The 23443-nt window shown below is 36.6% G+C and overlaps 1 protein-coding gene across 2 annotated transcripts in view; it reads right to left on the bottom strand.

The window, feature by feature from the left end:
- Window positions 1-23443, bottom strand: part of LOC118766713 — a 30766-nt gene that overhangs the window by 7078 nt on the left and 245 nt on the right. The window contains exons 1-3 of one of the 2 annotated variants that reach the window (XM_036510362.1): window positions 6049-6172; window positions 5348-5383; window positions 4529-4786 (exon numbers count right to left, since the gene is read on the bottom strand). In XM_036510362.1, coding sequence (XP_036366255.1) covers window positions 4529-4786; window positions 5348-5383; window positions 6049-6157 — 403 coding nt within the window. In that variant the 5' untranslated portion in view covers window positions 6158-6172. Of the gene's footprint in view, window positions 1-4528; window positions 4787-5347; window positions 5384-6048; window positions 6173-23443 lie in introns of those variants that run through there. The other variant, XM_036510363.1, reaches the window with a different exon arrangement.

Here is a 23443-nt window from a genome sequence, read left to right as displayed (position 1 = left end):
AACTCGGCATCTAAAGAACTTTGGACCCCCATAACAACTGAAGAGGTCACCCAGGCACTGCAAAGACTAAGCAACTGGAAGGCACCTGGACATAACAAGATCCCCAACTTCTGGTTGAAATATCTAACAGGAATGCACAAAAAGCTGGCTGAAAACTTTAACAACATACTAGCAGAGCCAGAGACAATGCCTGAATGGCTCACGAAGGGGAAAACCATCTTAATTCCCAAATCAAATGAAACAGCAAAACCAGAAAACTACAGACCAATAACCTGCCTCCCTACTATGTTCAAGGCATTTACTGCAGTGATATTGCAAAGGCTGAACAAGCACCTGGACGAAAACAAACTGTTTCCAGAAGAGCAGAAAGGATGCCGCAAAGGCTCATATGGCTGTAAAGATCAACTAATGATTAATAAAGCCATAACTGAAGACAACCACAGAAAGAAGAAAGGCCTCAGTATGGCCTGGATTGACTACAAAAAGGCGTTTGATAGCACCCCCCCCACATGGATCCTCGAAACACTAGCCATTAACAAAGTAGCACCAACAATCATAAAATTCATAGAGCACTCTATGAATAAATGGCAAACAGTCCTACACCTCCAAACAAAAGAGGGACTCATGAAAACCAAAGACATCCCCATTAGAAGAGGAATATTCCAGGGAGACACGCTCTCTCCACTCCTTTTCTGCTTGGCACTGTCACCTCTATCTAATATACTAAATAGAACTGGATGCGGATATAAATGTTACGGCAAAACGATCAGCCACCTTTTATATATGGATGACCTAAAACTATACGCTGCAAATGACAAACAGCTGGAAACACTATTAAAGACAGTTCATGGATTTACCAAAGAAATGGATATGAAATTTGGATTAGAAAAATGCGCCAAAGTAACCATGAAAAGAGGAAAACTAGTTAAGAGTAATAACATCACACTAGATAAAACCAATGAAATAAAAGAATTAGACCAAATCCAAACTTACAAATACTTAGGAATCCATGAACTAGATAAGACACAACACACACAAATGAAAGAGAAAATAAAAAAGAATATTATAGACGAGTTAGATCAATACTAAAAACAGAGCTCAATGCTAAAAACAAGATAAAAGGTATCAACACTTTGGCTGTCCCAATTATAAGTTACAGCTACAATATCCTTAACTGGACACGAAATGAACTGACCAAAATAGATAGGAAAACAAGAAAAATAATGACAGGATCTAGGATGCATCACCCAAAATCTGACATAGAAAGACTATATATACAACGTATAGAAGGTGGTAGAGGCCTTATACAGCTGGAAAACTACTATAAAATAACCACCATAGGACTGCAAAAATATCTACTTCAGATAGCGGCAAAACACAAACAAAACAAAAAACTGTTCTCAGTATTTAAGGAAGCTGACAAATACAAACAAGAAATCATAACACCTAATAAACATGAAGAAGAAGAAGAAGAAGAGGAGAAACAACAAAAGCTATAAAACAAATGAAATCCAACTAAAAATAGAACAGCAACGAACCATGATAAAACGATGGCAAGAAAAGCCCCTTCATGGTAAATACTGGACTAAACTATACGCAAAAGAAATAGACAAAGAAAAATCCCAGCAATGGTTGAGAAGCTCAGGACTCAAAGCAGAAACAGAGGGACTTTTAATTGCAGCACAAGACCAAAGCCTCCCCACCAGAAATTACCAAAAACATGTAATGAAAAGAAATATAACAAGTAACTGCAGAATATGTGGAGATGGACAAGAAACAATAAATCATATTATCTCTAGCTGCCCAGTTCTGGCTAAGAAGGAATATATTCACAGACATGACTGAGTTGGAACCTACATACATTGGAAGCTATGCCAACATTATGGAATAACAACAGAAAAAAGATGGTATGGGCACATACCAGAAAAGGTCACAGAAAACGAGAAAGCAACCATACTCTGGGATATGCCGATATACACAGATAGAAAAATTAGGGCCAACAGACCAGATATAGTTGTCAGAGATCATGAAGAAAAAAATGCTTTCTAATTGATGTATCGATACCGGCAGATGACAACGTGTCTCTAAAAGAAATGGAGAAACTCTCAAATTACAAAGACCTGGAAATAGAGGTAACTAGAATGTGGAATCTGAAAACAGAAACAATTCCTATCATAGTAGGTGCATTAGGCATGATAAAAAAATATTCAGACAAATACATAACAAAAACACCAGGACTTACAAACACATATAACATGCAGAAAATTGCACTACTAGGCACTGCACACATCCTACGCAGAACACTTTCCATACAATAACCATCAGAGCATCACAACAAATCACAGCACATACCCAAGGCACAGAGAGCTGCGCTCGGTAGTGAAGTGAAAGCACGCTATAAAAATAAAACTACTGAATAATAATAATAATAATAATAATAATAATAATAATAATAATAATAATAATAATAATAATAATGATAATGATAATGATGATGTTGATGATGATGATGATGATGATGATGATGATGATGGCAAAAAATGAGAATGGATACCTAGGCCAGAAAAATATTGAGCGATACCGATAAGCTGTACTTGTCCAAACGAAAGGGTGGGAGAGTTTTGATCAGTTGCCTGGACTGTACCGAAGCAGAAGAAAACAGCTTACGGTGGCATAAATAAATGTCGTAGTTTCCAAATTATTACAGGGTACCATGGCGAATTGGAATTCACGTCTCTTTCTAAACCACAGTAATGGGATGAGCCAATCTAACAACATCAACATTGAACGAGACATCTCTCAAAGGTGACTCATTCAACCCATTACTCTTTTGCATGCCATTGATCCCACTCTCAAACGAACTGTGTAACACCAGGTATGGGTTCGAAATGTATAATATTATAGTAAATCATCTGTTTTATATGAACGATCTGAATCTGTCTACAACTGGTAAAAAGAAAAAGAAAGAAAAAGGAGGAAAAAGAAAAGAAAAGAGAAAAGAATAGAGAAGAATCAAACAATTTTGTGTAACTATGATGGAATTCTCCTGTCATTTTAGTCATTCCTCCAGGGCGCGATGTTAATAACACGCAAACAAAACATATTTCTTCTCATGCCTTTTGAGTACTGAAAGTGTAGCAAATTCAGAATATTTTCTGAGAATACGCACTTTCAAGTCTTTTTCAAAATTGCATCCGTTTGCAGCAAAATGTTCGGCAAGTTCTGTCGAACTACTGTCATTGTGCCTGACGTCATATCTGTGCCCATTAAATATTTTGTTTAATTGTTCTGTTGTACAACCAACATAAATCAAGTTGTCTTTCGTGCATTCTGCCGCATACACCAAATGGGAATCTCTACATGTCCCACCTTGTGTATAAATTATAGCATTTCTGCTGTGATTCCTGATGGAATTCACTTGACACATGTTGCACAATGAACAAGCTTTACCTCTCTTGTGGCTGTTTTTTAAGGAACAGCGTGCAGAAGAAGAGGTTAATAGTTCTCTTATATTCTTATCTCATCTAAAGACTACAATAGGTGGCTGAGGAAATATTTTTTCGAAACGAGGATAAGTTTCCGCAACATGCTGGTAACTTTCATGCAATACTTTTGAAATGCCGGCGAAATTTCGGTGTCAGTTAATTACTAAAGGAATTATATCACATATTGTACTAAAGTTGTTTGCTAAAATTATTCCTGAAAGTTAGACTTTCTTTGCTAATCTTAGCTATCTCATTTGCTATTTGCTTTTATCGTGATTCACTGTGACCGCGTTTGACATAATGGTGTACAAGAACATTTGCATGTTTCCAGAAATTCCCTATGTCTGTACAAATCTATTTTATCCGCAAAAATTGGATATTCGGATTTGACTGAATTATATGATGTGGATGATCAGATCTCTCTCTCTCTCTCTCTCTATCTATCTATTTATCAACCAACTAATCTATCTATCTATCTATCTATCTATCTATCTATCTATCTATCTATCTATCTATCTATCTATCTATCTATCTATCTATCTATCTATCTATCTATCTATCTATCTATCTATCTATCTATCTATCTATCTATCTATCTATCTATCTATCTATCTACTATCTATCCTATCTATCTATCTATCTATCTATCTATCTATCTATCTATCTATCTATCTATCTTCCCTATCTCTCTATCTCCCCCCTCTCTCTCTATCTATCTATCTATCTTTCAATCTATCTGTTCTGGGTTTCTAGCTGTCAATGATGACTTATAAAACCGTTCCCCTCTACTTAACTACAACAACAACAACAACTACTACTACTACTACTACTCTTGGTGATTTTGTGTCCCAATCCACAATTAAAATTTTCACTCTCTGAAACGAAATCTCTACAAATTATTTTTATCTACAGACACCATTCTACATTGACCAGAGAAATCGTTGAGACTTTTCAAATGCCGACAGTATTGTCTCTCTTTGGAATAAACCATAGAATACGAGTCAAGGAATGAAATAGACACAAAAAGATTCAAATTTGTTTACCGTCTGTATACTTGGTCGGCACAGATCTTCTCAACTGATAAAAATATGTATTAGTTGTTTGTATTAGTGCCTTCTCTGTTGCGTCATCTTCGTATAAAATACAGCTTGGACTTATCGCTCTGCTCACGAAGGATTTACATGTAGAAATTTCAAAACACCTCTTCGAACAGCTGGAGTCATCCACGTCAAGTGTCATCAATGTTTTACCTTCCTTGAGAAGGCAGTTTTCTACTTTCAAAAAATACTTCAGATATTCAACTGTAACAAAGCCAGGAAAATTAAACAACCAAAATACAAAGACAAAAATAAAAGATTGTGAATATAGATAATAATAAAAAAATTAAATATTAAATGTTTGACGATCAACATTGATATCTTTACCAGGAAGAAGGGATAAAGTTGTTACTACCATAGTGTAGGTACAAAGCATCTTGGAATATATTATCTGTTTAATCAAAATGAGTTTTTAAAGTTGTTTAATTAATTCTATTATTTAAATGATTCATATGCTATGTTCTATAATGTTTAAAGGTTGTCTGTTGTAAAGTTTGCCCCAATGTCAGCACTTGGTCAAATTTAACAAAATGCCTGCTAACTGACGAAAAATTGAATTTTAACCAGTAGAAATTATGTTAAGAATTGAATTCGTCATCATGCGGCTGTTTTTTATTGAACTCAGTTTTTAAAATTTTCTTTTCAACTAATTTACTTTGAGAAGGAAAATATTTTCCTACACTGAACTTATAAATTAAATGTTTGTGTAGCGATTTTCATAATGTTCACACATATAGGTCTATTTATTGATATAAATCTACTCACGTCCATTTCCAAGTGTCAATGAGATGTAGAAGAGAACTGCAACGAAAATTTATTTTGTAAAATATTTCATATTTCATATTCACGTTTAACATTCATTTACAAAGAATAAAGATGAAATGAATAGGAAAGAGAAGTGCTACAAGCATAATTCGATATCAAATACGACGATGACCACCACTACATCACCATAAAATTATCCATTGAAATAATGAGGGAGAGCGATAAATTGGAGAGGGATAGAAAGATAAACAAAAGGAGATGGAGAGGAGGAGTGAGAGTGAGATAAAGAGAGAGGAACAGAAATGGAAAAAGGAGAAGACGAAGAAAGAAAAGGAAATGCTATTTCAATTAAGACAAGAAGCATCAGTATTTCTTGGAAGAGAAAATTCTGGACACTTCAGAAAAGATTGTGAAAGTATTACGTATATAAGGAGCAGGGCAAAGAGTAGTGAACCAAAAAGTTTTTTAATTGATCGAAATTACGCAGGTATTGAAGAGAAAAACCCCACCTGAATGAATAATAACCATTGTCAAGAGATGGAAGGGAGAGAATTCCGAAATTGAAATTGATTACTAAATTTTAGTAAGTCTGGGGATAACTCCGGACATGTTTTAGTCTTATCAGATATTCGTTAGAAAATATACCCCAATATGTATTTAACCAGATCATAGAAAATAATTTTTGTGTGAAAATTACTCACTGAATAGGCATTGGTTTAAAATAATACGATGGAATATTTCGTAAGACTTCCTTCTGTATGCGGAACGTAGACTATACAAGTAAAAATATAATGAGATAGTTGACAACATCGTTTCTTGTGATCCATTCCTTGCCAAGAGCAATTTTTTTCCTGGAAAGGAATCTATCTTCACTGGAACATGTACCATCATTTGAGGACAAGAATGGATAAGAAGTAATAATAGTATGCATGAAACATGAGACATTACAGCGACCTGACCACAATAAACTTGGGAATGGCAGATAAAGATATCAAGGAAAAGAATAGAACAATAATATCAAGATCTTTTTGTCTTTCAATTTAATCCTACATCTCAAATAATCCTATTCTCTGCATACAAAACATTCCTTGTATAATCACCAGACAATAAAATATTTACATTTTACACAACCCATACTGTAAAGAATCACAACGAAGCAATGTATCACAACACATGCTCTAGACATTAACTGATCCAATAAAATAGTAGACAGCATATATTCATCTATATCCGAGAGAATAAAATCTGAATAAAAACCTCTCAAATGAAATAGACCCAAGGATATATTCATGCATATATATATATATATATATATATATATATATATATATATATATATATATATATATATATATATATATATATATATATATATATATATATATATATATATATATGTATATATATGTGTATATATATATATATATATATATATATATATATATATATATATATATATATATATATATATAGAGAGAGAGAGAGAGAGAGAGAGAGAGAGAGAGAGAGAGAGAGTACAGAGAGAGTACAGAGAGAGACAGCGACAGAGAGAGAGAGAGAGAGAGAGAGGTTGCAATATGTAAATTGTTGCCATTTTATTATTTCAGATTTCGCGTACTTGCATTCTTTGTTTTTGTATTTTGTCGACTACACAGTATAGTAGAGACAGTTGGGCACCGTCTGTAAGAAAAACAACACAATGACGCGATTCACGCTGCCAGAAATTTGGAAATGACATACCGTACTGCTTGGCATTCGCGCCGGAAGTTCCAATACGAACATTTAAGAATGTTTGGGTGTCAATCTGAGGACAGTGCAATTTGAGGACATGTACCGAGAGAGATAAAAATCGAACATACTGTGAACATCATGGTTTTTGGAGTAATCATTAGTGATTGCGAAGTTATACCTCTAATCATCTTCTCACACGGCATCTGATTCAACACGGAGGCCTGGAGGAGGTAGTGCTGTCCTGGGTCAAGAGGTTGACTGCCGAGAGACCCCTATGCCTGTCAGACAATTTCTGCAACCACATCATCGCTAACGTCTGGCCACCTAACTCTCCAGACTGCAACCCCCTTGATTATTAAGTGTGGGGTGCAGTTGAGCGAGAGACGAACAAAACTTCTTGTAACACCAAGCCCGAATTTATAAGAATATACATCTATATGTACATATAAAAAAACGTGTGAAAAACTGTAAAAAGCGTATGAAGAAAAACATATGAAGAAAATATAAATGTATATAGCGAGGCGATTGAAAATAATATACTAGGTAGACTGTTAAATTTAAAGTGAATCCGGGATACATCCAGCGTCAATTCCCAAAGAAAAAGGAATCCAAAATAATGTAAGAATAAATCCACGTCTACGGCCGTTTCAAGAGCTACTACCACGATCAATTACACGTTAAAACACCAAACCAGCAGCGGCCCCTTCATCAGGAAAAAAATCTTCATCAGATAAGTTTCCCGTTCTGAGAATCCATCATTCTACGGTATGAATTTATGGGGATGATTTGAAGTTGTGTGACCAATTATGTTGTTTATTTTTAACCACTAACTTTGTTTTTTTTACACATAAATATGTATATACATATGTACTTACATATTATATGGCTACCTAAATGTATATACATAGATACATATATACATACTTACATACATACACAGACATAACAGAAGTAAATAGACACCTTTATAATCATTGAAATTTATTCAAATCTGAAATAATACATTCAAATTATTTAATAATTGTCATACTGTGAATATCTAACACTTAGTAGACATGCCCTATGCATTTTTCAATGCAAAGCCCCTATTAGGCATCTTACTGATTAGATGACGAATATTCTCTTGCAAAATTTCTTGCCAAGTTTCATGCAGTAATCTCAAAAGTTCTGGCTTTGATGATGCTTTCTTGTTATTTTTATGAAGTGTCTTGTCCATTATGTCCCAGAAATGTTCATTAGAGTTCATATCTGGTGACTGGCTTGGTCATGGAAGCTTTTTAATGCCATTCTCATCTCATTTTAGCTGTGTGACAAGGAGCCCTATCTTTCATAAATAGTCTTCTTTGATCATTTCACAACTGAAGAAGATTGGAAGGTGTCCTTTCTGCAATGTGAACATAAATTTTTCTGAGTTTATCTTTCTCTCACACTCCACCAACTCTGATCAATCATTGCTCCAAATTGCTCCCCAGATCATCACAGAATAGCTGCCGTGTTTCTTGGCCGGAATCTTTTCACATTAAAGTTTTGATCACAGAGTCTCCAGACCGACACTCGACCACTGTCAGGAAATACAGCAATCTAGACTCATCAGAGACTATTGCAGTGTCCCAAAATTCTAGTGGCCTCTCTACCATCTCACTGGCCCAATCTTTTATCCGCTTGGTGTTGGCTGCTCGAAGAAGTGGTTTCCTTCTTGTTGCTCTGCCATAGTAACCAAGTTTGTGGAGATACCTGATAGCTGTTCTGGGACTAACATAACTTATTCTGCTATGGTAGAGGCCTAGCAACGAGAATTATCCCCCACAATTCTCTTAGCAAAGAGAAGGGTCTTGTCAGAAGGCTCTGGTTAATCTTCGCGAAGTGAAGTGGATTCCTTCCTCTATCTGGTGAATTGCATATTCACTATATCAACCGTAGAAAGCGGGAGCCCAAGTTCTTCTGTGATTTTACGCTATGTCTACCTTCGGAATGACCCTCAATAGGCCTCTTTGAAATTCAGACAGTTCCAAGGCATTTTTTGTACATGACATGATTAAACGGTCTCGTATAAAACATGACACAAAAATGTCAATTAATAAAAAATATAAACATTTCCTAGTTAGGATAAACATAGAGCAATATTTTATATGGGACGTCTATTTACTTCTCTCATGTCTGTGTAGATGTATAATTGAATAAGTCGGAGTCAAGAGGAAGGAGTATAGAAGAACATTTATTTGTAAACCCTACAATTGTTTCCACGAAACGTAGTCGTCCATGTTGGCAGGTATTTGGTTATGCAAACGTTGCTCTGCATTGAGAGATCTTGTTGTGTCAACGGGTCGTCTGCATGTAACATTATTAAGATATGGCCACATGACAATCGTTCCTTGTGATACTCAGTGGTGAATAAATGAGCAACAACTCTAAAATCATACATACATACATACATACATACATACATACATACATACATACATACATACATATTTATATAAGTGGAGTCTCAGTTGTGATGGCTAAAATATTATATAATCAAAAACATGATATATTAAAGATAAAATGAGACGCTTACATACAAATAATTTGAAAAAACTATTCCTCCTCAACATCCCGTCTGTTTTCTAGGTAGAAATGGCTGTCAAGAACGAGATGTTACTACTTCAAATCTATCTTCTTGATGAAGGATAATCATTATATGAACTTCGTATCGATTTATCGCTATTAGCTGGCATTTTATTCCTCAAGTGAAGTGTTTGTATCTATTCAATACACCTTATAAAGATATTCCGGATGAAAAGGTATTGACTTAACGCTTGAGATGGCATAAGATCACCAGATGATACATACATATATATATATATATATATATATATATATATATATATATATATATATATATATATATATATATATATATATATATATATCAGTAACAATATAGGGTGAAATTAATTAATTTGGAATAATTATTAATTACACCAAGTAGATTTCGGCATGTAAAAGCCTCATTCGAGGAAAGTTTAAGTAATACTAAGCAATTAAGGGTTTAGCAACGAATTGCCTCACCACACACCGAATTTAGAAATAGCAGTCAAAGAGTTATAGCTATTCTTTCTACTAAAAGGGAGATCTCAGTAAAAACACAGCACTTGAAAGGCAAACACAGACAGGTAAGAGAGAATGAAATGACGGCAATCTATCATATAATTTTAAGTCACCTACGGACGTACGTTTCGAAATTAAGTTTTAGGAAAGCATAAGAATTAGATAATTATATCTTACCCAACTTCTTTTCTCATCAGCGTAGGACACTACAATTATGAATAATTGTATATTAAATTTCGAGAAACTAGAAGGCATCATCTCAACTCAGTATCAGAGCGAGCTAAAGCCGTTACCAGTACCACCAAATTCAAAGTGTGAATGAAAGTTTGTGTCACCAGCCCCTTCCCACCCGCGTGTAGCCAAGACAAGATGCTGTGGTCACTTACTGAGATGAAATATGGTTATCAGTAACAATATAGGGTGAAATTAATTAATTTGGAATAATTATTAATTAAACCAAGTAGATTTCGGCATGTAAAAGCCTCATTCGAGGAAAGTTTAAGTAATACTAAGCAATTAAGGGTTTAGCAACAAATTGCCTCACCACACACCGAATTTAGAAATAGCAGTCAAAGAGTTATAGCTATTCTTTCTACTAAAAGGGAGATCTCAGTAAAAACACAGCACTTGAAAGGCAAACACAGACAGGTAAGAGAGAATGAAATGACGGCAATCTATCATACAATTTTAAGTCACCTACGGACGTACGTTTCGAAATTACGTTTTAGGAAAGCATAAGAATTAGATAATTATATCTTACCCAACTTCTTTTCTCATCAGCGTAGGACACAAACTTTCATCACAGAAAAGAAGTTGGGTAAGATATAATTATCTAATTCTTATGCTTTCCTAAAACTTAATTTCGAAACGTACGTCCGTAGGTGACTTAAAATTGTATGATAGATTGCCGTTATTTCATTCTCTCTTACCTGTCTGTGTTTGCCTTTCAAGTGCTGTGTTTTTACTGAGATCTCCCTTTTAGTAGAAAGAATAGCTATAACTCTTTGACTGCTATTTCTAAATTCGGTGTGTGGTGAGGCAATTCGTTGCTATATATATATATATATATACATATGTATGGTTGTGTGTCTATGTGCGTGCGTGCATGTGAATGTATGTGTGTTTGCTTACACGTACGTACTACACACAAGCGAAAAATACCAAAAATTTTGTCAAAACAATTAAAGCAACCATTGATAAATTTCGTATCTAAAGACTTTGGAGTTAAAATTTTTTTTTTTTAATTCCAATAATTCTTAAATGTAACATTTCCCGCTGTGAGTTGAAAAAATGGGTCGCACTCATTTATAAAGTATATTTCCACTTGTGTTTTTTTAAAACAATGACAGCTATTTCATCATAACTTATATCGTACACCATCAGCTGTTTTAAGATCATCAAAAAGTGCGAGCTTCTTCAAAATATGACAATAACAATCTCAGATAAAATATTTCTTCTTGCTTTGGACTTGGAAACTAAAGTCTTGAAATAATTCTCTCTACTCATCTCTCGTGTAGTTTCCAAACAGTCATCCCTTTGTCACACACATAATGATAAGGAATATCAATATGCAACCGGCGTCTTGTATTTCTGTATCATTTACTAAGGACAAACCATGATGGCAGCGGTGTGTTACGACGGGCAGCTCTGTCTCTCTCTAACGCTTCGTTCTCATTACCTTCTCTGAAAAAGACGGATTCTTGTTGCAAATGCACTGGCAGCCAGTATAATAGCATGGGATTTGTTATGTATTCTGTTTTCGTGCAAGCGCGACATCACTCCAGGTGCACTCACATGTCTCCCATGAAAATGCCGTTTTACTTCATCCTGTACAACTTCACTGTCCATCTTCCTTCATCGCAAACAATCTGATCTATTCTCAACGGGTCATCTGCATGTAATATTATCAAGATATGGCCACATGGTGATCGTTTCTTCTGATACTCATGGATGGGCAAATGAGTAAGCAACTCCATCGAAAACGTGTCTCGTTTTAACATCATTCAAAAGTTATTTTAGTTTCAGTTTGAAATACCTTGCTCCCAGATCATGAAATAAGTTATCCTTAATTTCTGGTCAATTTGAATTAAATGTTATAAAATGAAAATATCAGACGAGCCATGTTAACTTACTAAAGCCATTGCCTCGTAATACCGTTCTCGCATGTTTCTTGGAAATTCTTGGAATCAAGCGAGGAGAATAAGAGCGTGTGTCCAGCCTGAAAACCAGAATCATGCGCACCGTTATTTAAATGAACAGCTGAGCTTCTGTAAAGTTTCACGTTCAATATCTGTTGTTGGTTTCTGAATTTGTAAGCAGAAGTCTATTGCGCAAAGATCTTTTCTTCTTCTTTAATTAAAGTATTGCCGTCAGAGGCACGGGCAGGTGCAATCGGGCAGTGCGAAGGACCGAAGATATGTTTAATCGAGTTGTAGAATTCGCAAGATTTATTTTCGTCAGCCATCCGTTGGATCTCTTCGGAGTTGCGGAGCCACCAGACATTTTGTGCTTCAGAAACCACTTTGGGGCTAAGGTACAAGAATTTGTGAGGTGGGCGTTATGAGCATGGTTCTTCGTCTAAAAAAGGGTTTGGATGATGTCTGCAGATTCATTAAACAAATCAAGGTTCTTCATGTGGGTTTTTCCAAGAGTGGATTCAGTAGTTTGTCGAATGATGGACATGGCAGAGTCCCAGAGTGAATTGAATTCATTCTGTTCGACCTTGATTTGTTCAATATAATTCTCAATGTTTTTTTCCATATTGCGATGGAGCTCTTTTGGAACTGGAAGAGCTGGAAGAAGTGGGAAGGCAGTAGCGAGGTTTTCTTGAAGCTTATCTTGTTTCGTTGTGCTGGAAAAACAGGCCACATTGAGTATGGGAAACACTTTGCTTTTCGTGGCCGGAGGGCGGATCTAAGGACACATACATGCGGTGATCGGTCCAACATTCTGCATCACGCATATATTTGATATGGAGGACAACTTTCTGATCTTGTTCACGAACGCTCACGTAATTGAGGAGATGCCACATCTTGGAGCGAAGATGTCTCCAGTAGAACTTGTATTTATTGGGCTGGTGAAAAATGGTCTTCGTAATCACGAGAATGTGCTCGGCACACAGGCGCAAAAGGTGAAGACCATTGGTATTCATTTGCCTATCCCATGAGCACCGAGAACTCTGGGCCAGATGTTTACATTGGAACCGACTCTAGCACTGAAATCTCCAAGAATACCTTTGTCTGTGCGACGTAACCTTCTCTAAACCGAGTTAAGAGCCTTGTAGAAGGTGTCTTTCGTGTCTTTAATAGTGTCTAATGTTGGGGAATAGACACTGAAGATAGTGGCTTGCACTTTGTTACTGAGGAGAATTCAGAAAGTCATCAGCCTTTCACTTATATCGGTTGCAACCGAAGAGATGTTCTCCAGTAATGACGAACGGACAGTAAATCCAACACCATGAATTCTATTATTGCCTTGTGGAAGGCCTTTCCATTCCAGAAGTATATGTATCCCAGTGAGAAAGCATTCATCAGGAAATCTTGTTTCTCTGAGTGCAGCGATATCCACATTTATCGTTTGAGTTCAGAGGCAAGGTTCGTATGTTGCAAGTTGCAAAAATGAGAGGCCTTGAGGATTTTCCTTTTAATCATCCAGTACAGTATGGAATGGCCTGCCAGGTGTAATTTCCTGGCCAGGCGAAAAAGGATTGGCGTCTTTTAGCTGAGGCAGGCGGTGCGAATTCTAAAAAGGTCCACCTGGTCAAGCAGGTAGAACACGAATCGATGTGCAGTCCCAGGGTAAGATCGAGTCGGCCGTCTTGCCTGAGTCACCTATGTGCAGGATCCAGACTAAGGGCTTATAACATCATACAGTTCCTGCTCCCGTCATCTGTTGCTCATTGCCGTGGGACTTAATTGGGGAGAAGTTGAGATAAGTGGTGTGAGAACAAAACTTGCGCGGCGGCGTTGATTAGGGTGATAATGGGGGCGCGCAAGTCCCATTCGCACACACTTCACTCTTTCTAACCTCGATCCAAGACTCCTTCATTGAAATTTCAACATCATCAGCAGGGTATTTTTGTATGTATGTATGTATGTATGTATGTATGTATGTATGTATGTATGTATGTATGTATGTATGTATGTATGCATGTATGTATGCATGTATGGATGTGCAGATTTGTATGTTTTATGTATGTAATCTTATGCATATAGTTGCACTTCTGGACATGCTCATATATATTTAAATGATAAACTTCTGGAAAGTTTTACAAATTTTTACAGTTCCAGTGATGGATTGGATCTGTAGCCTTCGAATAAGCTTTCTCTTTTCTGGTTTTGAGAAGCCTAAATATCTCAAGAATGGTATTTAGGCAGTGTAATACATATACCGGTTTCCCAGTAATTACAGATATAAACTTGAACTTGTAATCTGGATTCTCAATAGTTCTCAATAGTTCAACGCAGATTTCTCAATAGTTCAACGTAGGTATTCTCTTTTTTACTTATCTTCAGCTTTATGTTAACATCTACTGGGCAGCTAATTTCCACAATTGTGCAGTTTCTCTTCTCTATCCAAGCCTTTATATCAGGTCTGGTGTGCTTACATTTTATTGAGGTCTTCCCTGGTACATTTCACCAGTATTCCGTTACATTTTTATTGTTAGTGGCTATGGCTTCTACCATGGCTTGCGGTTCTTATTTCTTTGTCCTCGGGATTATCCTTCCGACGGATTTCATTGTAGAGTGTTCTAGCTACAACATCATGTCTCATCGATAGATAATATCGTGATGACATTTTCGGACAATTGCTTATGATATGCGTGGCATCTTCAGTATGAACTCCACAAAGTCTGCATCGGTTGTCACAACTTTCAGTTTTTCTTGCATCTCTATCCCTTTATGCATCAGGTACTCGGTTGATATTTCCTGTTCCTGGATTGCAAACGCATATCCTTGAAAGTGAGAGGTAGTAATCCGGCTATAAATCCATGATAAACTGTTTCGGTGATCGAGGTTACTATCATCACGGCGATTTCTGCTGACATATCCATGCAAAGTCTTCTGTTCATATAGGTTCTTCCTTTCATCTGATGATATGCTGCGGTAGAGTCGTGCGACTTCTTTGGGCATGTATTCTAGGTTATCAGACAAAGAGTGTTGCTCGAGGAGCTGTCTTCCAAGTCTTATAAGGCTATCAGCCTCATGTATGCAAACTTGGTCAAGGGATGCACTTCGATACTTGATAGCTAGAAAATGTTGCCGAAGGGAAATGATGCGACAGTCAAAGGCATTTTGGATCGATGTTTAGCCGCGTATGGTATGACTGTATGTATGAATCCGTAAAAAAATATACGCATCAGTCAGAAAATTGTTAATAACCTGTGAGTTGAACAAAAGTAACTTATGCCTTTTTTCTTTTTGTTTCACGAGTTGTACAAAAACCTCCTTGTTAGTTTAACGGTGTAAATTTTAAATCAATATTGTATTTAAAACCTGAATTACCCCCCTTTATATTGAAGTCGGAGTTATTTCCCTTGCAGAGGAAGTTAGATTCCCTAAGGGAGATAACTAAAGGTAATTAAAAGTTTTCCGAAAACGTTTCTATTGCGTTCATATGTATATGCTTGACTAAGGGCGGTGAGCTAGCAGAATCGTTAGCACGCCGGGCAAAATGCTTTGCGGCATTTCATTTGTCTTCATATTCTGAGTTCAAATTCTGCCGCGGTCGACTTTGTCTTTCATCTTCTCGGGGTTGATTAAATAAGTATCACTTACGCGCTCGGGTCGATGTAATCGGCTTAAACCCTTCCCCCAAATTTGATACCTTGTACAGATGCTTCACTAAATGTCATATAGATGATTGAGTAAATATATCTTTGCGAAGCCTGAATCCACTGAGGACTACTTGTTTGTAAAAAATATAACCACAGACAACAACCCCCACTGGACTCAAGAGACAAAAGTCTTACCTTGCAGCAGCTTCTTTTTGGCAGGTTAAACACTGCCGACTGTCTTTTTCAGTGCACATCAAAATGACGCATGCATACACTGACAACAAAGACTTATGGGAAGTCTCAAAGACTCATGGGTTGGTAAGCAAGCTACTTTATTTCATTAAGGTTTGCCATAAAGGCATTAGAAAGAGAGGCTTGCGGGCTGGACACATACATTGATAAGGTGAATGATGAAACAAGGATGATATTGATGGGAGAAGACAAAAAACGTCCGCCGATTTTCTGCTTCTCTAAAACATCATTCTTCTTTTTTTCCAACAGAAAAAACAAAAACAAAATGCGGTATTGAACCTCTCACGACAGTTTTTACAATTATTGGACTTAATAGTCCATTACAAATAATAACATGCAATAACATACAATAAAATATTCAATATACAATCAACACTAGTCCATTTACAAATGAGGCGCTGAGCCTCTTGCACTTTATAATACTGAGTCTTTTCAACCTCTTGTCAATTTTCCACCTCATCATCGCTTGTGTCCATGTACTCCACCATCACCCATGCTTGCTTTAAAATCAAGACGGGCTCCGAGTTGGCGTCACCCGGCCACGAGCGATATTTCTCTTTTATTCCCTCCAGCCTATGTAACACGCGCAACGTTATCACTTCCACAGCTATCTGTGGAGGCCATTCGGGATCCCGTGTGAAGGCCAAAGGTACTCCCTCGTAGTGTTCTGCCACCACCTTTTCCACCTCTCCACCTCTATAAAAGAAGACCAACTGTTCTTCGTCCTCCGGGTCCGAGGGGGTCAATTCTACCGTTGGCGGCACAATTTCCGCCCCGCCGGTGACACAACCGATGAGGCTCGGGGACACTCCGGCGCCATGTTTCCGACTGCAGGCAATGTCCCGTTTCTCCTCCTCTTCCTCTTTTTTCTTCTCGACTGGGGGAGGGTGCGTCTCTTCCGTGACCGGGAGATTCGCCTCTCCTCCCTCATCCTTAGGATCCTTCGATGGGCACCCATTATTGCTCACCTTCTTCCTTTTGCGGCTCTTCTTTGAGGAGTCCTTCGTCTCTTCGGCCGCCTTCATTCCTTCCTCTACAGAGGTCTCCGTCAACCGCTCCAGGACTTTGCTTTGCCCTTGAGGGGAGTTCTTATTTATTTGGCCAGGCTCCAGGTACAGATGACAATTGGGGCGGGGGCGTCCCTCAAGCATTACCGGATACCTAGACCCGGCCATTCTCAAAAAGTCTCGAAATACCAGACTTTCGGCTGACTGGGTCCATAGGGTCAAAACAATTTTTGACTCCCCCCAGTAAGCCGGAGGCAGAATATTTACGTTGAGGAGCTTGGTGCTACTGCCACCCATACCCCGGCGGATAGCATCTCCTATCCCTTCGTGCTCAACTCCGGGTGGCAAGCCGCATACCCAGGCTCTCGTCAACTTCTTCCCACAATAAGTTGGAAGAAACAAAATTTCATTGCCCTCCAGGGCTGGCTCGCAAATTCACAAGCCACTTCTGGGGATTCAAACAGCAACCACATGGTTGCGTATTTGACTCCCGAGAGATAAACTTAATCGCTGGCTTAAATTCTGCCAGCTCTCTTTCGATTATATCCTTTATGAAAACGGCAATGGCGTCGAAGGTCCTAGAGTAGGTCTTCAAAACCACCGTCTTACTTTCAAGTTCTTTTAACCAACTTTTGGGTGGCGTAATTTCCCACTCCACCAACTTTCCATTGTTATTTGCCATGTTTTTTAAAAAAGTCCAAAAATACAGTTTTAAAATACAAAATAACTAAGGAAAATGAAGGAAGAGAAAAAAGTTCAAACAAAAAGGAAGGAGAAAAATAACAGCTCAATAAAGAGTTTTTTTTTAATAAAAGATAGATGAAGAGAGAGCAACAGTTCAAAATACAGCAAAGGCCACTCGGCACTGCATGCCAAAATTTTAACGCAAATGTTAAACAGTTAAAAAAATCATTCCAATTTTCTTCTAATAGGTACACCTTGACAGGAACAATATTGTTGAAATTTTTCTAAAAATTCCCACGGAGTTATTCCTGGACAAATACTATTTTCAAGCGCCCACCTATACAAAAACTTTCACAATTAAGTGAAAAAAAAAAATTCACTCAGCTCCAGGTAGACTAGAATCCAGTGAGGACTTCTTGTTTGTAAAAAATAGTTGCGGCAAACAACAGGTCCCCACTGGACACCAAAAATCTTACCTTACAGCTGAGTTTCAAAAATCTTCCATTTAAGACAGCTTCAAAAACACATCTTACAGCTTCAGTATCAAACACAACTCTGATTCACACATGCGCAATGAAGAAAGCAAGCTACTTACCACACCGCCACTTCATCTAACTATGTTGCAATTGTGAAAGATTTTTCGAAAGCTTATGAGCAACGTGGGAATGTCTCTAAAAATTCATTTCGTCCACTGTCATCTTGACTTTTTTTCCACTCAGTATGAGTGATGTAAGCGATGAGCAGGGTGAACGACTTCATCACGAAATCAAAGAGCTAGAAAGGCGCTACAGTGGCAGGCTTACAACAAACGTGCTGACGGACTACTGCTGGTTTTTAAAACGAGAAACGGATATGCAGCAGAAGCGTAAAAGAAGACGCCAAAGCTATTTTTGAAAAACATAAAATTAATAATATTCACTTACACTTTTGTCTTGTTTCATTGGTTTTAGAGCCACTTGTTCACCTAGTTGCTATTGTTCTTATATCAAATAACAGTAATTTACGCTTAACATAACATACATTTGATTTGTCATGAATTTTCACATTATTATAATTTTGATAGCAGCATAATAATGATAGCGCAAAAATGTGACGTGCTAGAACAAAAATGATTGCAGATTCGGAATCAGCGCTCCCAAATTACCTATGAGCACCGTTTCGTCTAATAGTAGCAAAAATTTTGTTGCCTAGTGTTACCAATTTTTAAAAATCTATACTGTTACAGATGAATCCAGTGGATTTTTAGTTTAAACGTGTTTAGGTTGGTTTCAATAAGAAATAAAATGACTGGTGAGAGAATTATAAGACCGTTGCTCTTGGAGGAGTGAGCAGACAGACAGTTTAATGCACGATCAAAGAGATCACGTGGAATAAGTGCGATGAGAGTAGGAGAGTTTGATGTCTTAAGTGGGCTTGATTAGTGGAGTAGTGGAAATGTGCAGAAATCCAGTTAGAGATCGCTGTAGTATTAATAGTGTAGGAAGTAGAAGAACCGCTAATAGTTGAAGTAGATTAGTGAGTAAGTATAATAGCAATGGAAGATACGCATATGGCAGCTGTTATGCTAATATATTTTAAATTTTAAGTTTTGGATTGGCAATTGTTATATATATATTTCCATTCTATATTCTCTTTATAAATTTAATATATACCCATGCAATTTGTAAGTTTTTCTCTGCAATATTGGGTATTAAACAGTTGAGAACTAATTCGCCCACATCATACTATACTCAACACAGCCACCCATGGAAAGCACCTACACATAGCAACAATACGACATACATTAATGGATTAGCTTTGTTGTTTATATATCATTTCTTAAAATTAAAAACAAAAACAAACTATGTACAGCTATTTTAAATAAATGCAACTGAAAATAATTATATTCAGAATGTTTGTTTCGAGAATATGGATCTAGTGTTCAATTTCATTAAATTTATGATCAAAATGATTACTTCTTTACTTCTGAAAATAATCAACTGTCCAGTTAACATAATTATATTCTAAATTAAATCAATTTTAAAACAACATCGATTTTGAAAAAAACAAAAAAAAATTTGGGTTACATATTTGCACGAAATTAGAAACTAGTACGTTTAATTATAAATCTTAACCTATACACACGTCTGTCTGTCTGTCTGACTGTCTGTCTGTCTGTCTGTCTGTCTGTCTGTCTGTCTGTATGTATGTATGTATGTATGTATGTATGTATGTATGTATTAATTTGCTCTAGGAGGTGTTGTTCAGAACGCCGTAGACGCCGTAGACTGTGGCCTTTGTCCTGAGAAAATATGCCGTATAAGCGTTAGGTGCCAAAAAATACAGCGTATTTCGGGTGGGGGAGTTTCGTCAGCAAAAGTGGATAAGATTTTTACTCAGTGTTAACTGTATCGGTTTGACAGACTTTCTATCAAACATTCGCTGCTTGGATACTTCTTGCTTATGATTCGTAATTTACGATGAAATCCCGTGATACAACGTTTCCATCCGCCAATGCTGACGACATTTTGTCTGCCGATATAATCTGTGCTATTCTTAGAGTATCAACAGATACATCTGACTGTATCAAGAGATACATCTCTTGATACACTCAGTGGCTGCTTCAAGCTCGCAGGCGTCGACGAACGAATAGGATGCCCTTGAAGCACAACTAGATCGTATAATGCAGGGAAACGGTTACACAAACAAATACCTGCAAGCCTGGAGAACTACGTTGCGTGTCTACGACGTTCGTAACAGAATCTAATACACACACACACACACACACACACACACACACACACACACATATATACATACATACATACATACATACATACACACACACAAACACACACACACATACACACACGCACACACACATGCATATATATATATGCTTTCGGAGCGAATGTTTTGTTTTATTATGGCGCCGTAATAAAAAAAAAAACATTCGCCCCGAAATCATATAGAAAGTTTGATTACTTAAAACAAATACGAACTTAAACTTGACAGAAAGAGGGAGGCTGATTAGCAAGTGTAAAGGTAACACATTTGGTCGTATTTACAAAGGGATGTGGATTCGAATTCCGTGCGAATAAGAAAGCCTTTTGTCTGTCGCTTTATTAGACTATTAGACATACAGTGATCACCATAAGCTTTAAGCTTATATAAAAATATCATATGTGTAGATATATATATGTGTGTGTATATATATGTATATAAATATATGTATTTATATATATATATATAAATATATATACATGTATGTATATCGTAGGTAACACATAAATCAGAAATAAAACCCTCTAAGTTATAGAGCAGCATATTATTTAAAGTTAGATAAGGCCGGTCTATGGGATTACCTTGGGTTTCACGTCCATAAAGCTAAGCGCTTTATGGACGTGAAACCCAAACCTATTGGATCATAGCCTCTCTAGCAAGTTGCCTTTCTGCAAAATGAAGGAGGAAAAGACATCGTTACTCTGTCAACAATAGGGGTTATCTCCCTTTGGCTCTCAATCGTAAATGACTCTGTTGTCATGTGGATCGCAATAGGCCTGCAGGAATATCCTGAAGTGTTAACATGTTCCGAAGACCGCTGTTCTGGAGTAAAGAATGTTCCCCGGGTCGAGGAAGACCTTTAGTATTCTCACCGGTTCAGCTATGCACAGTTTACAATGCTTGGTCCCGTTTATGGAGGGGGCCTGGGTGTTCTAGGATTCTCCATGATATTACGTATGGAATTCCGTCGTCACGTTGGTAATGTTGCTGCTGTTGTTATGGGCATCATCATTTCCAAGACAGCCCAATGGATTTCAAACGATAAAAACTTTGTTCCTTTTAAATGCTATATATGTTTAGCTAGGCTCGTCGTAGATCTGTTTCCTAGATGTTTAAATCAATTCATAAGTTGCTAAGGTCTCGTTTTAAAGGAATTCTCTGCCTAGCCTGTGTACATCTTGTATTCATCCGTGCTGTCCATCTGGGATTTGGCTCTGTTTACTACGCCTTTAAGTAGACAATCTCCCCCTAAAGGACAGCAGCTTTGGTCTTTGAAGTTACATTTTCGGCTGTTTCCTTCAGTGGTGCCGTTAGTTTTGCTTAGTATTTTCGTGCTATGCTGGCTTGTTAGAGAGCCGAAGTGCTTGCAATAAGAATACATGACGTTAAGCGTTCTTCTATTAAATATTCTATGCTATTTATGGTTGGCCAGAAAATGCCATGAGACTAAATTTAAAAACTTTTTGCTTGGACAATCATAAAGTTATTCATTGAAATAATGAGAGAGAGAGAGTGAGAGAGAGGGAGTGATAGAGAGAGGGATAGAAAGATAGAGAAAATTAAGAAGAGAGAGTGGAGGAGTGAGGGTGAGATGAAAGATAGTAACAAAAATAGAAAAGGGAGAAGATGAGGAAAGAAAAAGAAATGTTATCAGTTTCAAACGAGATAAGAAGCATGAATATTTCTTGGAATAGAAAATTCTAGACACTTCAGAAACTTTAGTGAAAGTATTACGTACATTAAGAGCGAGATAAAGAGTGAATGTAGTGAACCAAAAAGAATTTTTAATTTTTGAAATTTGGGATAGGGTTAATTCCAGACATGTTTTAGTCTTACCAACTACTCGCGGAGAAATATAGCCTAATATGTACTTAACCAGATCATAGAATATAATTTTGGTGCAAAAATCACTCACCGATTTAAAATAAAACATTGGAGAACTTTTTAGGACTGACTTCTGTATGCGGAACATAGACTGTACAACGAAAAATATAATGAAAGAGTTGACCACATCCTTTCCGGCGATCCATTCCTTGCTAAGTCCAGTTATTTACAACTGGAGAATGACTGACAAAGATATAAAAGAAAAACGTACAAATATAATTTATTAAAAAGTGAAAGAACAATATTTGTACTCTTATTGATATCTCAATTTCTTTTTGTCCAAACATTTCCCGGTGAGAGATGTGGAAACTCAATGTTCAAGTCTTGAAATGAAAATAAATAGGAAGCAGGTATGAATTTGAAAACAATATCAATAGTAATTGAAGAACAATGTATGATAAAAAAAATAAACAAAATCATAAAAGCCATATCGACGTTATTGTCAGTCCAAAATATGATCCAGATAAACTCGGCCCTTATCGTACGCAAGACACTTTCAATTTAGTCGTACATCTCAAATAGTTCCATTCCATGCATGCAAAAATTCCATATATAATCACCAGCCAGAAAAATGTTTATATTTTACACTACATACTGTAAAGAATCACAGCGAAACAATGTAACAACACATTCTTTAAACATTAACTTATGCAATAAAATAAACAAAATATATTCATATATATGTGAGAAAATGAAATTTGCATTAAACTCTCAAAGGAAATACATCCAAGGATATATTTATTCATGCATAAATAAGGCATATATGTATGTATGTATGTATGTATGTATGTATGTATGTATGTATGTATGTATGTATGTATGTATGTATGTATGTATGTATATATATATATATATATATATATATATATATATATATATATATATATATATATATATATACACATAGTG

Source organism: Octopus sinensis, linkage group LG17 (genome assembly GCF_006345805.1).
Source record: "Octopus sinensis linkage group LG17, ASM634580v1, whole genome shotgun sequence".
NCBI lineage: Eukaryota > Metazoa > Mollusca > Cephalopoda > Octopoda > Octopodidae > Octopus > Octopus sinensis.
This window is presented reverse-complemented; position numbering and strand designations above follow the sequence as displayed.